Source organism: Bombina bombina, chromosome 3 (genome assembly GCF_027579735.1).
Source record: "Bombina bombina isolate aBomBom1 chromosome 3, aBomBom1.pri, whole genome shotgun sequence".
In the NCBI taxonomy this organism is placed as follows: Eukaryota; Metazoa; Chordata; class Amphibia; order Anura; family Bombinatoridae; genus Bombina; species Bombina bombina.
In genome coordinates, this window is record NC_069501.1 from 43,701,723 (window position 1) to 43,726,331 (window position 24,609).

The following is a 24,609-nucleotide window of genomic DNA, read 5'->3' on the forward strand; positions in this document are numbered from 1 at the left end:
GAGGATCTTTCTAACAGAGGCCAGAAAAATAAAACTTCTAGACTCTTGTCGGTTACTTCATTCCGTTCCTCTTCCTTCCATAGCTCAGTGCATGGAAGTGATCGGGTTGATGGTAGCGGCGATGGACATAGTTCCTTTTGCGCGCATTCATCTAAGACCATTACAACTGTGCATGCTCAGTCAGTGGAATGGGGACTATACAGACTTGTCTCCGAAGATACAAGTAAATCAGAAGACCAGAGACTCACTCCGTTGGTGGCTGTCCCTGGACAATCTGTCTCAAGGGATGACGTTCCGCAGACCAGAGTGGGTCATTGTCACGACCGACGCCAGTCTGATGGGCTGGGGCGCGGTCTGGGGATCCCTGAAAGCTCAGGGTCTTTGGTCTCGGGAAGAATCTCTTCTACCGATAAATATTCTGGAACTGAGAGCGATATTCAATGCTCTCAAGGCCTGGCCTCGGCTAGCGAGGACCAAGTTCATACGGTTTCAATCAGACAACATGACAACTGTTGCGTACATCAACCATCAGGGGGGAACAAGGAGTTCCCTAGCGATGGAAGAAGTGACCAAAATCATTCTATGGGCGGAGTCTCACTCCTGCCACCTGTCTGCTATCCACATCCCAGGAGTGGAAAATTGGGAAGCGGATTTTCTGAGTCGTCAGACATTGCATCCGGGGGAGTGGGAACTCCATCCGGAAATCTTTGCCCAAGTCACTCACCTGTGGGGCATTCCAGACATGGATCTGATGGCCTCTCGTCAGAACTTCAAAGTTCCTTGCTACGGGGCCAGATCCAGGGATCCCAAGGCGGCTCTAGTGGATGCACTAGTAGCACCTTGGACCTTCAAACTAGCTTATGTGTTCCCGCCATTTCCTCTCATCCCCAGGCTGGTAGCCAGGATCAATCAGGAGAGGGCGTCGGTGATCTTGATAGCTCCTGCGTGGCCACGCAGGACTTGGTATGCAGATCTGGTGAATATGTCATCGGCTCCACCTTGGAAGCTACCTTTGAGACGAGACCTTCTTGTTCAGGGTCCGTTCGAACATCCGAATCTGGTTTCACTCCAGCTGACTGCTTGGAGATTGAACGCTTGATTTTATCGAAGCGAGGATTCTCAGATTCTGTTATCGATACTCTTGTTCAGGCCAGAAAGCCTGTAACTAGAAAAATTTACCACAAAATTTGGAAAAAATATATCTGTTGGTGTGAATCTAAAGGATTCCCTTGGGACAAGGTTAAGATTCCTAGGATTCTATCCTTCCTTCAAGAAGGATTGGAAAAAGGATTATCTGCTAGTTCCCTGAAGGGACAGATTTCTGCCTTGTCGGTATTACTTCACAAAAAGCTGGCAGCTGTGCCAGATGTTCAAGCCTTTGTTCAGGCTCTGGTTAGAATCAAGCCTGTTTACAAACCTTTGACTCCTCCTTGGAGTCTCAATTTAGTTCTTTCAGTTCTTCAGGGGGTTCCGTTTGAACCCTTACATTCCGTTGATATTAAGTTATTATCTTGGAAAGTTTTGTTTTTAGTTGCGATTTCTTCTGCCAGAAGAGTCTCAGAATTATCTGCTCTGCAGTGTTCTCCTCCTTATCTGGTGTTCCATGCAGATAAGGTGGTTTTACGTACTAAACCTGGTTTTCTTCCAAAAGTTGTTTCTAACAAAAACATTAACCAGGAGATTATCGTACCTTCTCTGTGTCCAAAACCAGTTTCAAAGAAGGAACGTTTGTTGCACAATTTGGATGTTGTTCGCGCTCTAAAATTCTATTTAGATGCTACAAAGGATTTTAGACAAACATCTTCCTTGTTTGTTGTTTATTCAGGTAAAAGGAGAGGTCAAAAAGCAACTTCTACCTCTCTCTCTTTTTGGATTAAAAGCATCATCAGATTGGCTTACGAGACTGCCGGACGGCAGCCTCCCGAAAGAATCACGGCTCATTCCACTAGGGCTGTGGCTTCCACATGGGCCTTCAAGAACGAGGCTTCTGTTGATCAGATATGTAGGGCAGCGACTTGGTCTTCACTGCACACTTTTACCAAATTTTACAAGTTTGATACTTTTGCTTCTTCTGAGGCTATTTTTGGGAGAAAGGTTTTGCAAGCCGTGGTGCCTTCCATTTAGGTGACCTGATTTGCTCCCTCCCTTCATCCGTGTCCTAAAGCTTTGGTATTGGTTCCCACAAGTAAGGATGACGCCGTGGACCGGACACACCTATGTTGGAGAAAACAGAATTTATGTTTACCTGATAAATTTCTTTCTCCAACGGTGTGTCCGGTCCACGGCCCGCCCTGGTTTTTTAATCAGGTCCGATAATTTATTTTCTTTAACTACAGTCACCACGGTACCATATGGTTTCTCCTATGCAAATATTCCTCCTTAACGTCGGTCGAATGACTGGGGTAGGCGGAGCCTAGGAGGGATCATGTGACCAGCTTTGCTGGGCTCTTTGCCATTTCCTGTTGGGGAAGAGAATATCCCACAAGTAAGGATGACGCCGTGGACCGGACACACCGTTGGAGAAAGAAATTTATCAGGTAAACATAAATTCTGTTTTATTTCCACAAGCCATTACCCCTGGGATTCAACTCCTGGCCTTTGGGATGACCTAATGACCTTGAGTTGAGTCCCAGGGGTAATAGCTTGTGGACTCTCACCATCATGAAATAAATTTAATTATCAGGTAAGCACAATTTCCTTCCTAAGATAGGGAGAGTCCACGGCTTCATCCCTTGGGAAATACATCACCTGGCAACCAGGAGTAGGCAAAGACACCTCAGCCAAATGCTTAAATATCCCTCCCACTTCCTCATTACCCCAGTCATTATTTGTCTTTCATCACGTTAGAAGGTGGCAGAGAAGTGGCAGAAGATTTGGAGGGTCCTGAAAATGGGTATCTGCCCTTAGAGATAGGACTGAAGTTTTAAGTAGTCATGTCAACCTCTCAATGAGAGTATTGATGAAAGTTAGACTCTGGAGATGCAGGGAAAGTTTTTCTGCGAAACCATCCAGACTACTGCTAACAGCTCCTAAACAATCAGTGTTGACGAGTTTCACTGCCTGCTTTCTTTCCATGTCAGGAGTGCTGCTATAAGACTGTCACACTTGAGAGGCTGTGTTCTGTTCCACAGCATGGATCCTGGAGGTAAGATTGTTTAAATTTTTACACATAAAACACTATAACAGGGTCACAGTGTGGCTCCTTTATACCTTGATAGGATCCAGAATTATTATCCTCTGAAGGGGGTATAGTGAACAGTTGGGATTAATTAATAAGTGTATTAATTATTTACATGCTGCTTTGTGTGATTTTTTCCTGGGCTGATAGACTGTGAGTTTTTGGCTGGAACAAACAGGTTTCACTTTCAATTTTAAAAGTGTTGCACAGCTCCTATTACTTGCTGTACTTGTAATAACAGGGGAAGTACTGTCTTGCACTCCATGTGACCGGGTATGGTCTATGTTCATTTCATCCATTCTGGCTGAGACTTGAACCTGAGGAGAGCGTTTCCTCTGTTAACTGTCTGGGTCTAGGAGGTAGTGAGTGCCCCATCCATTGGGAGTATAAAGGTGCAGTTTTCTATAATAAAAAATGTTTTTATTTTTGTCCTTCTGTGGGTATAACCTGAGCTATGGAGGTAATGTTAGAAGGTACTCCTTCTGTACTAAATCATACCTGTTTATATTGTGAGGAGGCCGTGGTTTTCCTGCCCACTCAATTATGTTCCACATGCCTTAACACCGTTATAAAGTCTAAGAAGGGAACAAGCCTGCTAAGGCTCTTATTCCCTCTGAGCCATCTACCTCTCAGCGTCTCGTGAGATTACTACCCTTGCTACATTTTCCACTCTACATGCAGATCCCCGTAGCACAGCTAATTCTCCATCTGGAGGGGGCCTTCTTCCTTCAGACTTTGCCGTGCAGTTACAAACGGCTTGTCTGCGGCCCTCAGTGCATTCCCTCGCTCTAACAAACGCAGGAGAAAGGTTAATCATAGCTCTCCTGACCCTGAGTCATCTAAATATTTATTGGATTTAGCTATAATGTCCCAGTTATCCGATTATGAGTTAACCTCTGTAGCTTCAGAGGGTTAACTTTCTGGGCCGGAGTCCTTAGCGTCTAAGCTTCTGCTGCGGAGGAACCGTCCTTTAGATTTAAAAATGAACACTTGCGTTTCTTATTAAAAGAGATTCTGTCTACGTTAGAGGTTCCAGAGGCCGCTATGCCTGAAGAACCTATGATACCTAATTTAGACAAAGTTTACGAAGACAGGAAAGTTCCTTTGACTTTTCCTGTGTCGGTTAAGATTGCGAACATTATTAGGAACGAATGGGAAAGAATGGGTTCTTCCTTTTCCCCCTCGTCTACTTTTAAAAAGTTGTTCCCGCTCCCGGACACTCAACTCGATTTGGGGGGGCTCCATTCCTAAGGTATTTGGTGCTATCTCTTGCTCTTGAGGATAGTTCTTCGTTCAGAGAGCCAATGGATAAGAAAATGGAAGCCTTTCTGAGAAAGATGTTTTAACATACAGGATTTTTGTTTCAACCGGTGGCTGCAGTTGCCGTGGTTGCTGGAGCGGCTACCTATTGGTGTGACTCTTTGTCGGAACTCATTGGGGTGGAGTATCCCATCGATGATATTCAAGACAGAATTAAAGCTCTGAGAATTGCTAATTCTTTTATCTGTGATGTAAACATGCAAATTATTCGCCTACATGCAAAGGCCCCTGGCTTTGCGTTCCTAGCCCGCCGGGCGCTCTGGTTAAAGTCTTGGTCTGCAGATATGACTTCTAAGTTCAGACTCCTTTCTCTTCACTTCAAGGGAAAGATTTTATTTGGACCAGGCCTGGACTCCATTATTTCTACGGTTACCGGAGGCAAGGGTGCCTTCCTACCGCAAGATAAGAAGAATAAGTCTAAGGGACGACAATCTTCTAATTTTCGTTCCTTTCGTTGCCAGAACTCAGGGTATTGCAGTAGCGCCATACTTGGACGATATTCTCGTGCAAGCACCATCCTTTCATCTTGCAGAAGAATTCTCGGAGTGCCTTCTCAGTCTTCTTCGATCACATGGATGGAAGATAAACGTGGAAAAGAATTCTCTTATCCCAAGTACCAGGGTGGAATTCATGGGTACTATAATAGACTCCATATCCATGAGGATACTTCTAACAGACCAGAGATGTTACAAGCTAACTCCGGCATGTCTTGCCCTCTGGACTTCCTTGAGTCCCTCTGTGGCTTAGTGTATGGAGGTGATTGGTCTCATGGTGTCCTGCATGGACATCATTCCTTTTGCAGGTACGGGTCAAAGTCGAGGGATCCCCAAGCGGATCTAATAGATGCACTAGTAGTGCCCTGGAGGTTCAAACTCCTATAACTTTTTCCTCCATTACTGCTTCTTCCTCGAGTGGTGACCCGCATCAAGCAGGAATGGGTATCCGTAATCCTGATTGCTCCATCTTGGCCGTGAAGGACGTGGTTTGTGTATCTAGTGGGGATGTCTTCATCTCCTCTGTGGAAGTTACTTGGTCGCAGAGACCTGCAGATACAAGGTCCATTTGTTCATCAAAATCTAGATTCTCTGAGGCTGACTGTGTGGAGATTGAATGCTTAGTCTTAGCCAAGAGAGGTTTCTCTGAGAGTGTCATTGATACTCTTATTCAAGCTTGTAAACCAGTTACTCGGCGTATCTACCACAAGGTGTGGAGGACCTACTTATTCTGGTGTGAAGAGCGTGGTTTTTCCTGGCACAGACATAAGGTTGCCAGGATCTTATCTTTTCTCCAGGATGGGCTGGATGAGGGGACAGATTTGGGCCCTGTCGGTTTTATTGCACAAGAAACTGGCTGAGCTTCCAGACGTGCAGGCCTTTGTTAAAGCTCTGATTAGGATCAGACCTGTATTTAGATCTGGGACTTCTCCTTGAAGCCTAAATCTTGTTCTTCGGGTTTTGCAATAGGTTCCGTTTGAGCCTCTGCATTTCGTTGACATTAAATTGTTATCTTGGAAGGTTCTCTTTTTATTGGCTATTGCCTCTGCCCACAGAGTTTCTGAGATCTCTGCTTTGCAATGTGAGCCCCCTTATCTGATTTTTCATGTAGATAAGTCAGTTTTACATACTAAATTAGGTTTTCTTCCTACGGTTGTGTCGGATTGCAACATCAATCAGGAGATTGTGGTTCCCTCCTTGTGTCCTAATCCTTCTTCATCGAAGGAACGCTTACTTCACAATTCGGATGTGGTTCGAGCCTTGAAGTTCTATCTTCAGGGTACTAAGGAGTTTAGATAATCTTCCTCTTTGTTATCTATTCGGGGAAGCGTAAGGGGCAGAAGACTACTTCAACTTCCCTATCTTTTTGGTGAAGGAGTGTCATCTGCTTAGCTTCTTGAGAAGATAACGGCTCATTTCACTGGAGCAGTGACTTCCTCTTGGGCTTTTAAGCACAAGGCCTTTATGGATCAGATTTGTAAGGCGGCTACCTGGTCCTCCCTACATACTTTTTCAAATGTTGATGTTTTTACTTCGTCTGAAGCAGCTTCCGGGAGAAAAGTTTTGTAGGCTGTGGTGGCCTTAGAAAAGGGTCAGCCTCTTCCTTTTTGTTCCCTCCTTTTATTCATTCAGTGTCCTCTGGAGTTTGGGTATAGTTTTCCCAACAGTAAGGAATGAAGCCGTAGACTCTCCCTATCTTAGGGAAAACATAATTTATGCTTACTAGATAAATTCCTTTCCTTCCGGATAGGGAGAGTTCACGGCCCCTGCACGTTTTTTCTTGTCTATGAGCGATCCCCTATTATTTATATAATTCTTCTGGCACCATTTATACCCTAATGTTTCTCCTACTTTTCCTTGTTCCCTCGGCAGAATGACTAGGGTAATGAGGAAGTGGGAGGGATATTTATGCCTTTGGCTGCTGTGTCTTTGCCTCCTCCTGATGGCCAGGTGTTGTATTTGCCAACAGAAAGTGATGAAGCCGAGGACTCTCCCTATCCGGAAGGAAAGGAATTTATCTGGTAAGCATAAATTATGTTTTTATTTAAAAAAAAAAGTTATTTAAAAGTTAGTTGTGCCATATTGGGCTTTATATAAAACATTTAGGTGCCTTGAATTCATAAATAACCTTTATAGTCAACAATTATATGTTATGTATTTCCTATGTATAACAATGTGAGCATAGTTTATTTTCCGTGACGGTGGTGACACAGTAACACTAGCAGCTAATATTGGTTTTAACAATAGCATCTGCGCCTGGCTCCTATTTGTGCTAACACTGGTATTATATGTTATATGTTGCTTAAAGGACAGTCATTAAAAAACATATAATCTCCGGGAGGTTTGGGAAATTTTCCACAAGATATTCCTTGGAGGAATCTTGTTCGTACTTATATATTAAGAACTCCAACTGGAATGTTAATGGGGTTTTTACTATGAACATTAATCTATTTTTTAACGATTTCTGCCATTATAAATAAATGCCTTGTTCATTATTTGTTACCCTTTTGTATGATTTGGTTTATTTTTCCCTCTTTTAGGATTAGACAAGATTGAGTTTCTGCAGAGTCACGAGAACCAGGAGATCTACCAAAAGGCTTTTGACCTCATTGAGCACTATTTTGGCACTGAGGATGAGGACAGCGGTATCGCCCCGCAAGTGGACCTCAATCAACAGCAGTACATATTCCAGCAAAGAGAGGCTCCCATGGAAGGATTCCAGCTTTAACCTCATCCACTGGAGCTCCGTATGCCGCAGAGCAAAACCTCCATGTTTTCCTTCCAATTCCTTGCTCACCTGTTTGCCGTGTGCGCTATGTTTTCGTCTTACTTTTCTCTTTCTTGCGTTCCTCGTCTCACCTTCTTGTTTACGTTAAGCCTATTTTCTCTCTTTTTTTTTCATTTGCTTTTTAGTTACTGATTTTATATCTTTTATCTAATCTTCCCTTACTTTTATTCTATACACTTTAGTTTTCCTTTTTTTTCTGTTTCCTTTTCTTCCTCTCTTCCCATCCTTTTTTTTCTTTCTTTTTTTTATTCTCCTGACATGGCACACCCAGCCATTGGTTGTCAGTATAGTGGGACTGCATGTCCTTGTCATAACTAGAAGAAGAAGCTTTGTCCGTGAGCCTCTCTCTGCACCACTACAATATGGTGACACCCATCCTGATGTGCTTTACATATCTCCATTTCACTTCTGATTCATTTACGTAATTAAAAGAAGGAATTTCATTAACGTGGGCAGAACACCATAAGCGAAAACTGAGACGAATAAATCAACACAGACTAACTGCACTTAAGACGATACTGACCGACAATATCACGGCCCAGGGCCTCAACCATTTCAAGGAGACTGTCTGCACTCTCAGAAGTCTTTTTTGCACATGGTGTAAATGCAAGACTCTCCCACCTTCCTGAAATACTGAGCGGGAGAGAAATCTGTTCATATCTTGCTGGATGTGCAAGCCTGGGCAGCTGGCACTAATATTCAATGAAGATTGGAGAAACATAAAAAAGACGTATGATATTAATAAGCTAACTATTCTTCTGTACCTAAAGCCTTTAGTGGATTTAGAGGAGGAGAAGAAAAAAAAACTTTCTGACAATTCAGTTTTGACCATCTCAGTCTGTGGAAGATTCAGTCGACACGATGGTCTGCAGGCTGCCTTGATATTTTTTTTAATTCATTATTTTGTGTCTCTCTGCTCTTGGACCCCATGAGACTGTGGACTTCCGCTGTTCATTTGGTATCCTCTCCCCAGAGACACATGACAGACTGGTGAGGACTTTTCTAGTGACTTTAAATTAAATAAAAAAATAAAAGACACAAAAAAAACTACTTCCCCTATTCCACCAACCTTATCCCTTAAAATAATGTGATTAGACTTTTTTTTATCTGCACGTGGTCCTGATTTTGGTCCATGCAGGCAAAGTCTTTACCTTGCCTCCAACACCTTTTTTCTGGTTTACAACAAAACCAATGCTGGTTAGATTATATATTTTTATTTTCATTAATACAGCATTTTTTTGCTGAGTAAATTATTGCATTATTTTTTAATGTAGGTATTCTGTTAATTCCCATGCTTGATTTAAAGGGCAGTGGGGTGTCCATGTAAACTTAACATTTTCTTTTAATTTGTATCCCACATGGATGTCCCAGAGGGGGGGGGGTACATACCCTGCTTCTGGAGTTGCCACAAAATGTGCTCATTTTACCTTGTTTTTCTTAATTGTTATCTACTGTCAAATAGATGTCAGTTGCCTCAATAAGAAAAAGCCTAACATCTATGTGATGCAATGCCATGACATTAAAGCACAACGAATAGAAATTCTATTCGGCCTTTTTAACCATTTGTAACATCTGCTTGTAATAACAAATAATGCCATTGATAAAATATGTTGGTTGCTCAGCAGTGACATCATTCCTCACTGGATTTCCATGATGAATTCTCTGTTACTAACACTTTGGTATTGCAATGCTTGAGTATAATGGACATTAGCTTCATTTGCATTATCAGGCTGCATTCTAGGCATGGTGGTGTGTTCCTTTTAATATATGCTTATAGTTATGTGCATCTGACTCACCAGAGGAGGCCAGAATAGTACAACGCTCTCTAGTCGTCATGAGTGCCAAAAGGATTTGGTCATTGTGATGCTTACTGAGCAATACTACGGTACCCTAAAGTTGACATGGCCTGAAAGTGCCTTTCATTTTAATTTTTAACAAATTTTTGCATAATTTTAAGGCCTCTTTTCAGATTTAGCGGCTCATCATTTCTGGTAAACTGTATTGATGAGCTGCATCAAGAAATGAAAAGCTGGTTCTCTGTAGTTTTGTGACACCACATGGTACAATCAATTTGTAAACTCCTAGTAATACTTGCAGGTCTTGTACTGAATAGCAAAACAATGGAACTTATGGTGTTACTAATTTACTGTCTAGCGTTCAGTACTGCCATATGCCTATATATAACACTGCAGAGGCCAGTGCAATAATTGAAAGGTGCCTCTAGATATGTCATTTATTTTCTTATTCATTACAAATCATTCCATGCCTTTGAACATGTTGTAATGTTTGTAGCATTTGTGTTATCAAATGATTTGTTAACCTTTAAACCTGAATGGGAACTACATCTGACCACCATGTCACTCGAAACCAATACATTCTGAGCATACCAGATTGCTTTTTCATTAACCATAACTGTTTTAAAACTCATCATTTTAATGTCATAGCAATAAGTCACTGTACACATCATAAACCCTTTACCCGACACCAAATCATTCTATACCAGATAAGTGTAAATGCCTAATAATTTACATAATGTATTTCTAGTTTGCAGTGATATAGATCATGTGAACTTCACTGGTATTTGCAAAAGCCTGCCAAGGAAACATCACTGTTTATTATTTTTATTTGTGCCACAGGCTTTGTGTTTTCATAACAAAAATAATGTGCAACCTCCCAACTCTTATACCTGCTGTACTTGAGTAATGGACTGTATTAGAAGCCAAACTTACAAGGCCAAGCACGACACCGCGGGCAGAGAATTATCCAGACTACAACTTCTCCAAAGCCCTTAACTGCACTACGGGACTACAAATGGAAATTAACATGAGCAATCCTTTTACTTGACTGCACTTTTAAGCTCTCTTGGACTGCACCCACAATCTTTTGTGGGTTTTTTATTTTGGGACAGATGTTCAGTTGGACATAAAAACCTTCCAAAGTTACACGGCTAAACCAGTAATCTGTGGTACATACCTCTCTCGCGAATGCATAAAAAAAGATGCTGAAATCTTGTCATCACTGTATTTTGAAGAAAAAAAAAAACAGGCTGCTTTCTTCAGCAGTACTAAAATAGGTACTATTGTCTCGTTTTTATCTCCTTGTTTGCAATGCTTTGGTGGAAAATGGATAGTCTCTAGTTACAGGAATGTGCTCTTCTAACATGCTAGTTTATGTCTCCATGTATACCATTATTTCAGACCAAGATTGTAATATGGGTTTTTAGTTTTTGTCTTTCTGCATTTAATGAATCAACAAGTAGTACTGAATTGTGCTGGGAAAACCATTGTCTCCTATCACAATGTTGACTCTAAGTATAGCAACTGACAAATATTGTGGTTCATCGCTACATATGTTAGCATCTTGATATTCCTGCAGTCTTACAAAAAACAGATTTAGCTTTTGTCTTTGAAACTGTTGTTGAGAGGGATAGTTTGTAAAGCAGGTACTTCTATAAAGACAGTGCTTATCTCAAACGGGGAATGTGCTTTACAAACTAATCTGTCTTGTTTACTGCTTATTAAACTCCAGTCTTGAAGAGAGGTTACCCTTTCCTGATAATTGAAAAGCTCAAATGAATAATGACTTGTGAGAAAGACCACTAAAAAGAGCAAATACACCCCAACATACCAGAGCTTTAAATCCATCCCACTTACCCTGAATCTTCTGTAATTTTGTGTCTCCAAGATGGGGTAAGGTGAATTCTGAAGTGATGATCAACTCGTCGTTAACAGGGGTTTTCCAACCAATCAGAGCCGTTATTCCTCCTCAGAGTATCTCCAGAGGAGGGGTAGACAAAGCGTTTTTACCCAGGCAGTGAAAAATCTTTTCCCAGTGTGGAAATGTACCAGGACACCCCAGGTGAAACGCAGATTTCTTTCATATAGGTGGCTCCATGAGCTTGATACTGATGGGATATGCATTCCTACTAGGAGGGGGCAAAGTTTACCAAACCTCAAATTCCTATAAATACACCTCCTACCTCACTCATACCTCAGTTTCTTCTACAAGATACGACGAGTCCACGGATTTCATCCTTACTTGTGGGATATTAACCTCCTGCTAACAGGAAGTGGCAAAGAGCACCACAGCAGAGCTGTATATATAGCTCCTCCCTTCCCCTCAACCCCCAGTCATTCTCTTTGCCTGTGTTAGTAATAGGAAGAGGTAAAGTGAGGTGTTAGTTTTAGATTCTTCAATCAAGACGTTTTTTATTTTAAATGGTACCAGTGAGTACTATTTTCCTCAGGGAGATATGGAATGAAGATTTCTGTCCTGAGATTGATGATCTTAGCAGATGTAACTTAGATCCATGTTGGTTCCCACAAAGCTTCTGAAGGTAGTGCAAGAGAAATCTTCAGTGTGGAGAACGGTGTCATGCTACAAGCAGCATTGAGGTATGTTCAGTCTTTTATTCTAAGGAGACTTGGTATATCAGAGCTGGCTGACATTTTTTCCCTGCAAGGGAAGGGGTAAGCAGTAGACCTGTACACTGAGGGTGTTACTGAGAATCCTATGTTTATTCATATTGCTTTGTCATATGACTTTGACACTGTATGGGGCTTGACACTGGGAGAGGCAGCTTGACATTTTATATTTTATTAAACTTTCAAGGGTCAGTAGGGCTCCAAGTTTTTATTAAAAATTATAAGGGGACCACATGGCTTGTTTTCAGACCGCTTCCCATGCGGTTAATCAGACTATTAAGACGACGTCCATGGTGGGCGGGGCCTATTTCTCACGCTCAGGCGCACAGTTTACTCGGACTGAGAAGGCAGCAGGCATTAGCTCCGGTTGGGCTTAAGCTTGTGTTCTGTTCACCGGATCATTGTTCAGTCATTTTGCAGTACCCTGGGGGCAGGTAGGCGCCACAGCAGAGCTGTGGCGAGGTGCAGGGGTCATTTTTTCAGTCAAAACATATTTTTGGGTTAAAATGTCTCTTAAAGGGTAAATTTCCTTTTTTCCTTATAGGGTGCTATAATTTTCTCCAACATAGGTGTGTCCGGTCCACGGCGTCATCCTTACTTGTGGGATATTCTCTTCCCCAACAGGAAATGGCAAAGAGCCCAGCAAAGCTGGTCACATGATCCCTCCTAGGCTCCGCCTACCCCAGTCATTCTCTTTGCCGTTGTACAGGCAACATCTCCACGGAGATGGCTTAGAGTTTTTTAGTGTTTAACTGTAGTTTTTATTATTCAATCAAGAGTTTGTTATTTTAAAATAGTGCTGGTATGTACTATTTACTCTGAAACAGAAAAGAGATGAAGATTTCTGTTTGTATGAGGAAAATGATTTTAGCAACCGTTACTAAAATCCATGGCTGTTCCACACAGGACTGTTGAGAGGAATTAACTTCAGTTGGGGGAACAGTGAGCAGTCTTTTGCTGCTTGAGGTATGACACATTCTAACAAGACGATGTAATGCTGGAAGCTGTCATTTTCCCTATGGGATCCGGTAAGCCATTTTTATTCAGACAGTAAATAAGGGCTTCACAAGGGCTTATTAAGACTGTAGACATTTTCTGGGCTAAATCGATCATATTTACACATATTTAGCCTTGAGGAATCATTTAATCTGGGTATTTTTTGTAAAATAATATCGGCAGGCACTGTTTTAGACACCTTATTCTATAGGGGCTTTCCCTAATCATAGTCAGAGCCTCATTTTCGCGCCGGTATGGCGCACTTGTTTTTGAGAACAGCATGACATGCAGCTGCATGTGTGTGGAGCTCTGATACATAGAAAAGTCTTTCTGAAGGCATCATTTGGTATCGTATTCCCCTTTGGGCTTGGTTGGGTCTCAGCAAAGCAGATTCCAGGGACTGTAAAGGGGTTAAATATAAAAACGGCTCCGGTTCCGTTATTTTAAGGGTTAAAGCTTCCAAATTTGGTGTGCAACACTGTGGTGAAATTTTGGTGAATTTTGAACAATTCCTTCATACTTTTTCGCAATTGCAGTAATAAAGTGTGTTCAGTTTAAAATTTAAAGTGACAGTAACGGTTTTATTTTAAAACGTTTTTTGTGCTTTGTTATCAAGTTTATGCCTGTTTAACATGTCTGAACTACCAGATAGATTGTGTTCTGACTGTGGGGAAGCCAAGGTTCCTTCTCATTTAAATAGATGTGATTTATGTCATAAAAAATTTAGTAAAAATGATGCCCAAGATGATTCCTCAAGTGAGGGGAGTAAGCATGGTACTGCATCATCCCCTCCTTCGTCTACACCAGTCTTGCCCATACAGGAGGCCCCTAGTACATCTAGCGCGCCAATACTCCTTACTATGCAACAATTAACGGCTGTAATGGATAATTCTATCAAAAACATTTTAGCCAATATGCCCACTTATCAGCGAAAGCGCGACTGCTCTGTTTTAGAAAATACTGAAGAGCATGAGGACGCTGATGATATTGTTTCTGAAGGGCCCCTACACCAGTCTGAGGGGGCCAGGGAGGTTTTGTCTGAGGGAGAAATTTCAGATTCAGGAAAAATTTCTCAACAAGCTGAACCTGATGTGATTACTTTTAAATTTAAGTTGGAACATCTCCGCGCTCTGCTTAAGGAGGTGTTATCCAATTTGGATGATTGTGATTATCTGGTCATTCCAGAAACACTATGTAAAATGGACAAGTTCCTAGAGGCCCCGGGGCCCCCCGTGAAGCTTTTCCTATACCCAAGCGGGTGGCGTACATTGTTAATAAAGAATGGGACAGGCCCGGTATACCTTTCGTACCTCCCCCCATATTTAAAAAATTGTTTCCTATAGTCGACCCCAGAAAGGACTTATGGCAGACAGTCCCCAAGGTCGAGGGGGCGGTTTCTACTCTAAACAAGCGCACCACTATACCCATAGAAGATAGTTGTGCTTTCCAAGATCCTATGGATAAAAAATTAGAAGGTTTGCTAAAAAAGATGTTTGTTCAGCAAGGTTACCTTCTACAACCAATTGCATGCATTGTCCCTGTCACTACAGCCGCGTGTTTCTGGTTCGATGAGCTAGAAAAGGCGATTATTAGTAATTCTTCTTCTTATGAGGAGATTATGGACAGAATTCGTGCTCTTAAATTGGCTAATTCTTTCACCCTAGACGCCACCTTGCAATTGGCTAGGTTAGCGGCGAAAAATTCTGGGTTTGCTATTGTGGCGCGCAGAGCGCTTTGGTTAAAATCTTGGTCAGCGGATGCGTCTTCCAAGAACAAATTGCTCGACATTCCTTTCAAGGGGAAAACACTGTTTGGCCCTGACTTGAAAGAGATTATCTCTGATATCACTGGGGGCAAGGGCCACGCCCTTCCTCAGGATAGGTCTTTCAAGGCCAAAAATAAACCTAATTTTCGTCCCTTTCGCAGAAACGGACCAGCCCCAAGTGCTACGTCCTCTAAGCAGGAGGGTAATACTTCTCAAGCCAATCCAGCCTGGAGACCAATGCAAGGCTGGAACAAAGGAAAGCAGGCCAAGAACCCTGCCACTGCTCCCAAGACAGCATGAGATGCGGGCCCCCGATCCGGGACCGGATTTGGTGGGGGGCAGACTCTCTCTCTTCACTCAGGCTTGGGCAAGAGATGTTCTGGATCCTTGGGCGCTAGAAATAGTCTCCCAAGGTTATCTTCTGGAAGTGATTCATCCTGTTCCATTAAAAGAACGAGGGATGGGGTTCTACTCCAATCTGTTCGTAGTTCCCAAAAAAGAGGGAACGTTCAGACCAATCTTAGATCTCAAGATCCTAAACAAGTTTCTCAAAATGGAAACCATTCGAACAATCCTTCCATCCAGGAAGGTCAATTCTTGACCACGGTGGATTTAAAGGATGCGTATCTACATATTCCTGTCCTCAAGGAACATCATCGGTTCCTAAGGTTCGCATTCCTGGACAAGCATTACCAGTTCGTGGCGCTTCCTTTCGGATTAGCCACTGCTCCAAGGATTTTCACAAAGGTACTAGGGTCCCTTCTGGCGGTGTTAAGACCAAGGGGCATTGCTGTAGTACCTTACTTGGACGACATTCTGATTCAAGCGTCGTCCCTTCCTCAAGCAAAGGCTCACACGGACATAGTCCTGGCCTTTCTCAGATCTCACGAATGGAAAGTGAACGTGGAAAAGAGTTCTCTATCTCCGTCGACAAGAGTTCCCTTCTTGGGAACAATAATAGACTCCTTAGAAATGAGGATTTTTCTGACAGAGACCAGAAAAACAAAACTTCTAAACTCTTGTCGGATACTTCATTCCGTTCCTCTTCCTTCCATAGCGCAGTGCATGGAAGTGATAGGTTTGATGGTAGCGGCAATGGACATAGTTCCTTTTGCGCGCATTCATCTGAGACCATTACAACTGTGTATGCTCAGTCAGTGGAATGGGGACTATACAGACTTGTCTCCGAAGATACAAGTAAATCAGAGGACCAGAGACTCACTCCGCAAGGGGTGACCTCCCGCAGACCAGAGTGGGTCATTGTCACGACCGACGCCAGTCTGATGGGCTGGGGCGCGGTCTGGGGATCCCTGAAAGCTCAGGGTCTTTGGTCTCGGGAAGAATCTCTTCTACCGATAAATATTCTGGAACTGAGAGCGATATTCAATGCTCTCAAGGCTTGGCCTCAGCTAGCGAAGGCCAAGTTCATACGGTTTCAATCAGACAACATGACGACTGTTGCGTACATCAACCATCAGGGGGGAACAAGGAGTTCCCTGGCGATGGAAGAAGTGACCAAAATCATTCAATGGGCGGAGACTCGCTCCTGCCACCTGTCTGCAATCCACATCCCAGGAGTGGAAAATTGGGAAGCGGATTTTCTGAGTCGTCAGACATTGCATCCGGGGGAGTGGGAACTCCATCCGGAAATCTTTGCCCAAATCACTCAACTGTGGGGCATTCCAGACATGGATCTGATGGCCTCTCGTCAGAACTTCAAGGTTCCTTGCTACGGGTCCAGATCCAGGGATCCCAAGGCGACTCTAGTAGATGCACTAGTAGCACCTTGGACCTTCAAACTAGCTTATGTATTCCCGCCGTTCCCTCTCATCCCCAGGCTGGTAGCCAGGATCAATCAGGAGAGGGCGTCGGTGATCTTGATAGCTCCTGCGTGGCCACGCAGGATTTGGTATGCAGATCTGGTGAATATGTCTTCGGCTCCACCATGGAAGCTACCTTTGAGACGAGACCTTCTTGTTCAAGGTCCGTTCGAACATCCGAATCTGGTCCCACTCCAGCTGACTGCTTGGAGATTGAACGCTTGATCTTTTCAAAGCGAGGGTTCTCAGATTCTGTTATTGATACTCTTGTTCAGGCCAGAAGGCCTGTAACTAGAAAAATTTACCACAAAATTTGGAAAAAATATCTCTGTTGGTGTGAATCTAAAGGATTCCCTTGGGACAAGGTTAAGATTCCTAAGATTCTATCCTTCCTTCGAGAAGGATTGGAAAACGGATTATCTGCAAGTTCCTTGATGGGACAGATTTCTGCCTTGTCTGTGTTACTTCACAAAAAGCTGGCAGCTGTGCCAGATGTTCAAGCCTTTGTTCAGGCTCTGGTTAGAATCAAGCCTGTTTACAAACCTTTGACTCCTCCTTGGAGTCTCAATTTAGTTCTTTCAGTTCTTCAGGGGGTTCCGTTTGAACCCTTACATTCCGTTGATATTAAGTTATTATCTTGGAAAGTTTTGTTTTTGGTTGCAATTTCTTCTGCTAGAAGAGTTTCAGAATTATCTGCTCTGCAGTGTTCTCCTCCTTATCTGGTGTTCCATGCAGATAAGGTGGTTTTACGTACTAAACCTGGTTTTCTTCCAAATGTTGTTTCTAACAAAAACATTAACCAGGAGATAGTCGTGCCTTCTCTGTGTCCGAAACCAGTTTCGAAGAAGGAACGTTTGTTGCACAATTTGGATGTTGTTCGCGCTCTAAAATTCTATTTAGATGCTACAAAGGATTTTAGACAAACATCTTCCTTGTTTGTTGTTTATTCTGGTAAAAGGAGAGGTCAAAAAGCAACTTCTACCTCTCTCTCTTTTTGGATTAAAAGCATCATCAGATTGGCTTACGAGACTGCCGGACGGCAGCCTCCTGAAAGGATCACAGCTCCTTCCACTAGGGCTGTGGCTTCCACATGGGCCTTCAAGAACGAGGCTTCTGTTGATCAGATATGTAGGGCAGCGACTTGGTCTTCACTGCACACTTTTACCAAATTTTACAAGTTTGATACTTTTGCTTCTTCTGAGGCTATTTTTGGGAGAAAGGTTTTGCAAGCCGTGGTGCCTTCCATTTAGGTGACCTGATTTGCTCCCTCCCTTCATCCGTGTCCTAAAGCTTTGGTATTGGTTCCCACAAGTAAGGATGACGCCGTGGACCGGACACACCTATGTTGGAGAAAACAGAATTTATGTTTACCTGATAAATTACTTTCTCCAACGGTGTGTCCGGTCCACGGCCCGCCCTGGTTTTTTAATCAGGTCTGATAATTTATTTTCTTTAACTACAGTCACCACGGTATCGTATGGTTTCTCCTATGCAAATATTCCTCCTTAACGTCGGTCGAATGACTGGGGTAGGCGGAGCCTAGGAGGGATCATGTGACCAGCTTTGCTGGGCTCTTTGCCATTTCCTGTTGGGGAAGAGAATATCCCACAAGTAAGGATGACGCCGTGGACCGGACACACCGTTGGAGAAAGTAATTTATCAGGTAAACATAAATTCTGTTTTTGGGCCAATTGAATATAGATATTTAATTGTGTAGCGTTTATTAACGTTTTTGACAGTCAGAGAAAAAATTGTGTGCTTTTTATTTTTTAAAGGCGCAGTACACATTTTTCTAAAAGTGGTTTAAATCAATAAATAAGGTGTTCTACGACTATTGTGGTTATTGCTAGTCTGTTCAACATGTCTGACATTGAGGAAACTAATTGTTCTATGTGTTTAGAAGCCATTGTGGTACCCCCTCTTACTTTGTGTACCTCTTGTACTAAAAGGGCCTTACATTGTAAAAAAGCATATTTTAGGTAATGAAAGTGTGCCTAAGGATGATTCTCCGTCTGAAGAGAATCAGGATATGCCATCTAATTCTCCCCAAGTGTCACAACCTTTAACGCCCACACAAGCGACGCCAAGTACTTCAAGTGCGTCTAATTCTTTTACTCTGCAGGATATGGCTGCAGTTATGTCAACTACCCTTACAGAGGTATTATCTAAGTTACCAGTGTTACAGGGTAAATGCAGTAGGTCAGGTATTAATGTGCATACTGAATCCTCTGATGCTTTGTTGGCCATTTCCGATGTACCCTCACAGGGCTCTGAGTTGGGGGTCAGGGAATTGTTGTCTGAGGAAGAACTTTCAGACCCAGGAAATATGTTACCTCAGACAGATTCGGACGCCATGTCTTTTAAATTTAAGCTTGAACACCTCCGCCTGTTACTTAGGGAGGTTTTAGCGACTCTGGATGATTGTGACCCTATTGTAATACCACCAGAGAAATTGTGTAAAATGGACAAATATCTAGAGGTACCTACTTACACTGATGTTTTTCCGGTTCCTAAAAGAATTTCAGAAATTATAAAAAAGGAATGGGACAGACCGGGTATACCGTTTTCTCCTCCTCCTAATTTCACGAAAATGTATCCCATATCAGACACCATTCGGGACTCTTGGCAGTCGTTCCCTAAGGTGGAGGGAGCTATTTCTACCCTGGCTAAACGTACAACTATTCCTATTGAGGGCAGTTGTGCTTTCAAAGACCCTATGGATAAGAAGTTAGAGGGTCTTCTAAAGAAATTATTTATTCATCAGGGTTTCCTTTTACAACCAACAGCTTGCATTGTTCCTGTTACTACTGCAGCAGCTTTTTGGTTTGATGCTCTAGAAGAGTCTCTTAAGGTTGAGACCCCTTTAGAGGACATTTTAGATAGAATTAGGGCTCTCAAGCTAGCTAATGCTAGTGTTATGGTTAAAATCGTGGTCTGCTGATGTGTCATCTAAATCAAAGCTATTAGCTATTCCTTTCAAGGGGAAGACCCTATTTGGGCCTGAATTGAAGGAAATCATTTCTGAAATTACTGGAGGTAAAGGTCACGCTCTACCTCAGGATAAGTCTGTTAAGATGAGGGGTAAACAAAATAATTTCTTTCATGTAATTAGCAAGAGTCCATGAGCTAGTGACGTATGTGACGTATGGGATATACATTCCTACCAGGAGGGGCAAAGTTTCCCAAACCTTAAAATGCCTATAAATACACCCCTCACCACACCCACAATTCAGTTTTACAAACTTTGCCTCCGATGGAGGTGGTGAAGTAAGTTTGTGCTAGATTCTACGTTGATATGCGCTCTGCAGCAAGTTGGAGCCCGGTTTTCCTCTCAGCGTGCAGTGAATGTCAGAGGGATGTGAGGAGAGTATTGCCTATTTGAATGCAGTGATCTCCTTCTACGGGGTCTATTTCATAGGTTCTCTGTTATCGGTCGTAGAGATTCATCTCTTACCTCCCTTTTCAGATCGACGATATACTCTTATATATACCATTACCTCTGCTGATTCTCGTTTCAGTACTGGTTTGGCTTTCTACAAACATGTAGATGAGTGTCCTGGGGTAACTTTCCTTATTTTTCAGACAGTCAGTTTCATATTTGGGATAATGCATTTGAATTAATCATTTTTTTCTTACCTTCAAAAATTTGACTCTTTTTTTCCTGTGGGCTGTTAGGCTCGCGGGGGCTGAAAATGCTTCATTTTATTGCGTCATTCTTGGCACGGACTTTTTTGGCGCAAAAATTCTTTTCCGAAGTTGCGTCATTTTTTGACGTTATTTTGCGCCAAAAATGTCGGCGTTCCGGATGTGGCGTCATTTTTGGCGCCAAAAGCATTTAGGCGCCAAATAATGTGGGCGTCTTATTTGGCGCTAAAAAATAAGGGCGTCGCTTTTGTCTCCACATTATTTAAGTCTTATTTTTTCATTGCTTCTGGTTGCTAGAAGCTTGTTCTTTGGCATTTTTTCCCATTCCTGAAACTGTCATTTAAGGAATTTGATCAATTTTGCTTTATATGTTGTTTTTTCTCTTACATATTGCAAGATGTCTCACGTTGCATCTGAGTCAGAAGATACTACAGGAAAATCGCTGTCTAGTGCTGGAGCTACCAAGCTAAGTGTATCTGCTATAATTTTTGGTATCTGTTTCTCCAGCTGTTGTTTGTATTGCATGTCATGACAAACTTATTAATGCAGATAAAATTTCCTTTAGTACTGTTACATTACCTGTTGCTGTTCCGTCAACATCTAATTTTCAGAGTGTTCCTGATAAACATAAGAGATTTTATTTTTTAAATCCATTAAGAAGGCTATGTCTGTTATTTCTCCTTCTAGTTTACATAAAAGTCTTTTAAAACTTCTCTTTTTTCAGATGAATTTTTAAATGAACATCATCATTCTGATACTGATAATGGTTCTTCTGGTTCAGAGGTTTCTGTCTCAGAGGTTGATGCTGATAAATCTTTGTATTTGTTCAAGATGGAATTTATTCGTTCTTTATTTAAAGAAGTATTAATTGCATTAGAAATAGAGGATTCTGGTCCTCTTGATACTAAATCTAAACGTTTAAATAAGGTTTTTAAATCTCCTGTAGTTATTCCAGAAGTGTTTAATCTCCCTGATGCTATTTCTGAAGTAATTTCCAGGGAATGGAATAATTTGGGTAATTCTTTTACTCCTTCTAAACGTTTAAGCAATTATATCCTGTGCCATCTGACAGATTAGAGTTTTTTTGGGACAAAATCCCTAAGGTTATGGGGCTGTCTCTACTCCTGCTAAATGTGCTACTATTCCTACGGCAGATAGTAATTCATTTAAGGATCCTTTAGATAGGAAAATTGAATCCTTTCTAAGAAAAGCTTACTTATGTTCAGGTAATCTTCTTAGACCTGCTATATTTTTAGCGGATGTTGCTGCAGCTTCAACTTTTTGGTTAGAAGCTTTAGCGCAACAAGTAACAGATCATAATTTTATAGCATTATTATTATTCTATAACATGCTAATAATTTTATTTTTGATACCATCTTTTGATATCATTAGAGTTGATGTCAGGTATATGTCTCTAGCTATTTTAGCTAGAAAAGCTTTATGGATTAAACTTGGAATGCTGATATGTCTTCTAAGTCAACTTTGCTTTCCCTTTCTTTCCAGGGTAATAAATTATTATTTCAACTGTTTCTGGAAGGAAGGGAACTTTTTTACCAAAGGATAAAAAATCTAAGGTAAATTTAGGTCTAATAATCATTTTCGTTCCTTTCCTCACAATAAGGAACAAAAGCCTGATCCTTCATTCTCAGGAGCGGTATCAGTTTGGAAACTATTTCCAGTTTGGAATATATCCAAGCCTTATAGAAATCCTATAGCCAGCTCCTAAGTACCCATGAAGGTGCGGACCTTATTCCAGCTCAGCTGGTATGGGGCAGATTACGTTTTCTTCAAAGAAATTTTGATCAATTCCGTTCTCAATTTCTGGTTTCAGAACATTGTTTCAGAAAGGTACAGAATTGGCTTCAGTTAAGGCCTCCTGCTAAGAGATTTTTTTCTTTCCCGTGTCCCAGTTAACACAGCAAAGGCTCAGCATTTCTGAAATGTGTTTCAGATCTAGAGTTGGCTGGAGTAATTATGCCAGTTCCAGTTCTGGAACAGGGGCTGGGGTTTTATTTTATCTCTTCATTGTACCAAAGAAGGTCAATTCCTTCAGACCAGTTCCGGATCTATCAATATTGAATCGTTATGTAAGGATACCAACATTCAAGATGGTTACTGTAGGACTGTCCTGCCTTTTGTTTAGCAAGGGCATTATATGTCTACAATAGATTTACAGGATGTGTATCTACATATTCCGATTCATCCAGATCACTTTTAGTGTCTGAGATTCTCTTTTTAGACAAGCATTACCAGTTTTGTGGCTCTACCGTTTGGCCTAGCCTCAGTTCCAAGAATTTTTTTCAAAGGTTCTCGGTGCCCTTCTTTCTGTAATCAGAGAACAGGGTTTTTGGTATTTCCTTATTGGATGATATCTGGGTACTTGCTCAGTCTTCTCATTTTCGAAGAATCTCATACGAATCGACTTGTGTTGTTTCTTCAAGTTCATGGTTGGAGGATCAATTTACCAATCAGTTCATTGATTCCTCAGACAAGGGTAACCTTTTTAGGTTTCTAGAATAGATTCAGTGTCTATGACTCTGTCCTTGTCAGACAAGAGAAGTTTAACATTGATATCAGCTTGTCAAAACCTTCAGTCACAATCATTCCCTTTGGTAGCCTTATGCATGGAAATTTTAGGTCTTAGGACTGCCGCATCAGATGTGATCTCCTTTGCTCGTTTTCACATGCGACCTCTTCAGCTCTGTATGCTGAACCAATGGTGCAGGGATTACTCAAAGATATCTCAATTAATATCTTTAAACCGATTATACGACACTCTCTGACATGGTGGGCAGATCACCATCGTTTAGTTCAGGGGGCTTCTTTGTTCTTCCAACCTGGACTATAATCTCAACAGATGCAAGTCTTACAGGTTGGGGAGCTGTGTGGGGGTATCTGACGGCACAAGGGGTTTGGGAATCTCAGGAGGTGAGATTTCCGATCAATATTTTGGAACTCCGTGCAATTTCAGAGCTCTTCAGTCTTGGCCTCTTCTGAAGAGAGAGTTGTTCATTTGTTTTCAGATAGACAATGTCACAACTGTGGCATACATCAATCATCAAGGAGGGACTCACAGTCCTCTGGCTATGAAAGAAGTATCTCGAATTTTGGTTTGGGCGGAATCCAGCTCCTGTCTAATCTCTGCGGTTCATATCCCAGGTATGGACAATTGGAAAGCGGATTATCTCAGTCGCCAAACGTTGCACCTGGGCGAATGGTCTTCACCCAGAGGTATTTCCTCAGATTGTTCAAATGTGGGAACTCCCAGAAATAGATCTGATGGCTTCTCATCTAAACAAGAAACTTCCCTGGTATCTGTCCGGATCCAGGGATCCTCGGGCGGAGGCAGTGGATGCATTATCTCTTCCTTACAAGTGTCATCCTGCCTATATCTTTCCGCCTCTAGTTCTTCTTCCAAGGGTATTCTCTAATATTCTAAAGGAATGCTCGTTTGTCCTGCTGGTAGCTCCAGCATGGCCTCACAGGTTTTGGTATGCGGATCTTGTCCGGATGGCCTCTTGCCAGCTGTGGACTCTTCCGTTAAGACCAGTCTTTCTGTCTCAAGGTTCTTTTTTCCATCAGGATCTCAAAACCTTAATTTTAAGGTGTGGAGTTTGAACGCTTGATTCTTGGTCAAAGAGGTTTCTCTGACTCTGTGATTGATACTATGTGACAGGCTCGTAAATCTGTATCTAGAGAGATATATTATAGAGTCTGGAAGACTTATATTTCTTCAGGATGGTTTAGATAAAGGTTTGTCCGCAAGTTTCTTGAAAGACAAATCTCTGCTCTTTCTGTTCTTTTTCACAGAAGGATTGCTAATCTTCCTGATATTCATTGTTTTGTACAAGCTTTGGTTCGTATAAAACCTGTCATTAAGTCAATTTCTCCTCCTTGGAGTTTGAATTTGGTTCTGGGGGCTCTTCAAGCTTCTCCTTTTGAACCCATGCATTCTTTGGTCGTTATATTACTTTCTTGGAAAGTTTTGTTTCTTTTGGCCATCTCTTCTGCCAGAAGAGTCTCTGAATTATCTACTCTTTTTTGTGAGTCTCCTTTTCTGATTTTGCATCAGGATAAGGCGGTGCTGCGAACTTCTTTTGAAATTTTTACCTAAGGTTGTGAATTCTAACAACATTAGTAGAGAAATTGTGGTTCCTTCATTATGTCCTAATCCTATGA

The 24,609-nt window shown here is 41.9% G+C and overlaps 1 protein-coding gene across 4 annotated transcripts in view; it reads left to right on the forward strand.

Moving 5' to 3' along the window:
• The window catches only part of KPNA1 (karyopherin subunit alpha 1), a 244,350-nt gene extending 233,494 nt beyond the window's left edge, over positions 1-10,856 (forward strand). For all 4 annotated transcript variants that reach the window (XM_053705809.1, XM_053705810.1, XM_053705808.1 and 1 more), the window contains one exon: positions 7,533-10,856. In XM_053705809.1, the coding sequence (XP_053561784.1) occupies positions 7,533-7,720 (188 nt within the window). In that variant the 3' untranslated portion in view covers positions 7,721-10,856. The remainder of the gene's footprint in view (positions 1-7,532) is intronic.
• The last annotated feature ends 13,753 nt before the right edge of the window (positions 10,857-24,609 follow it).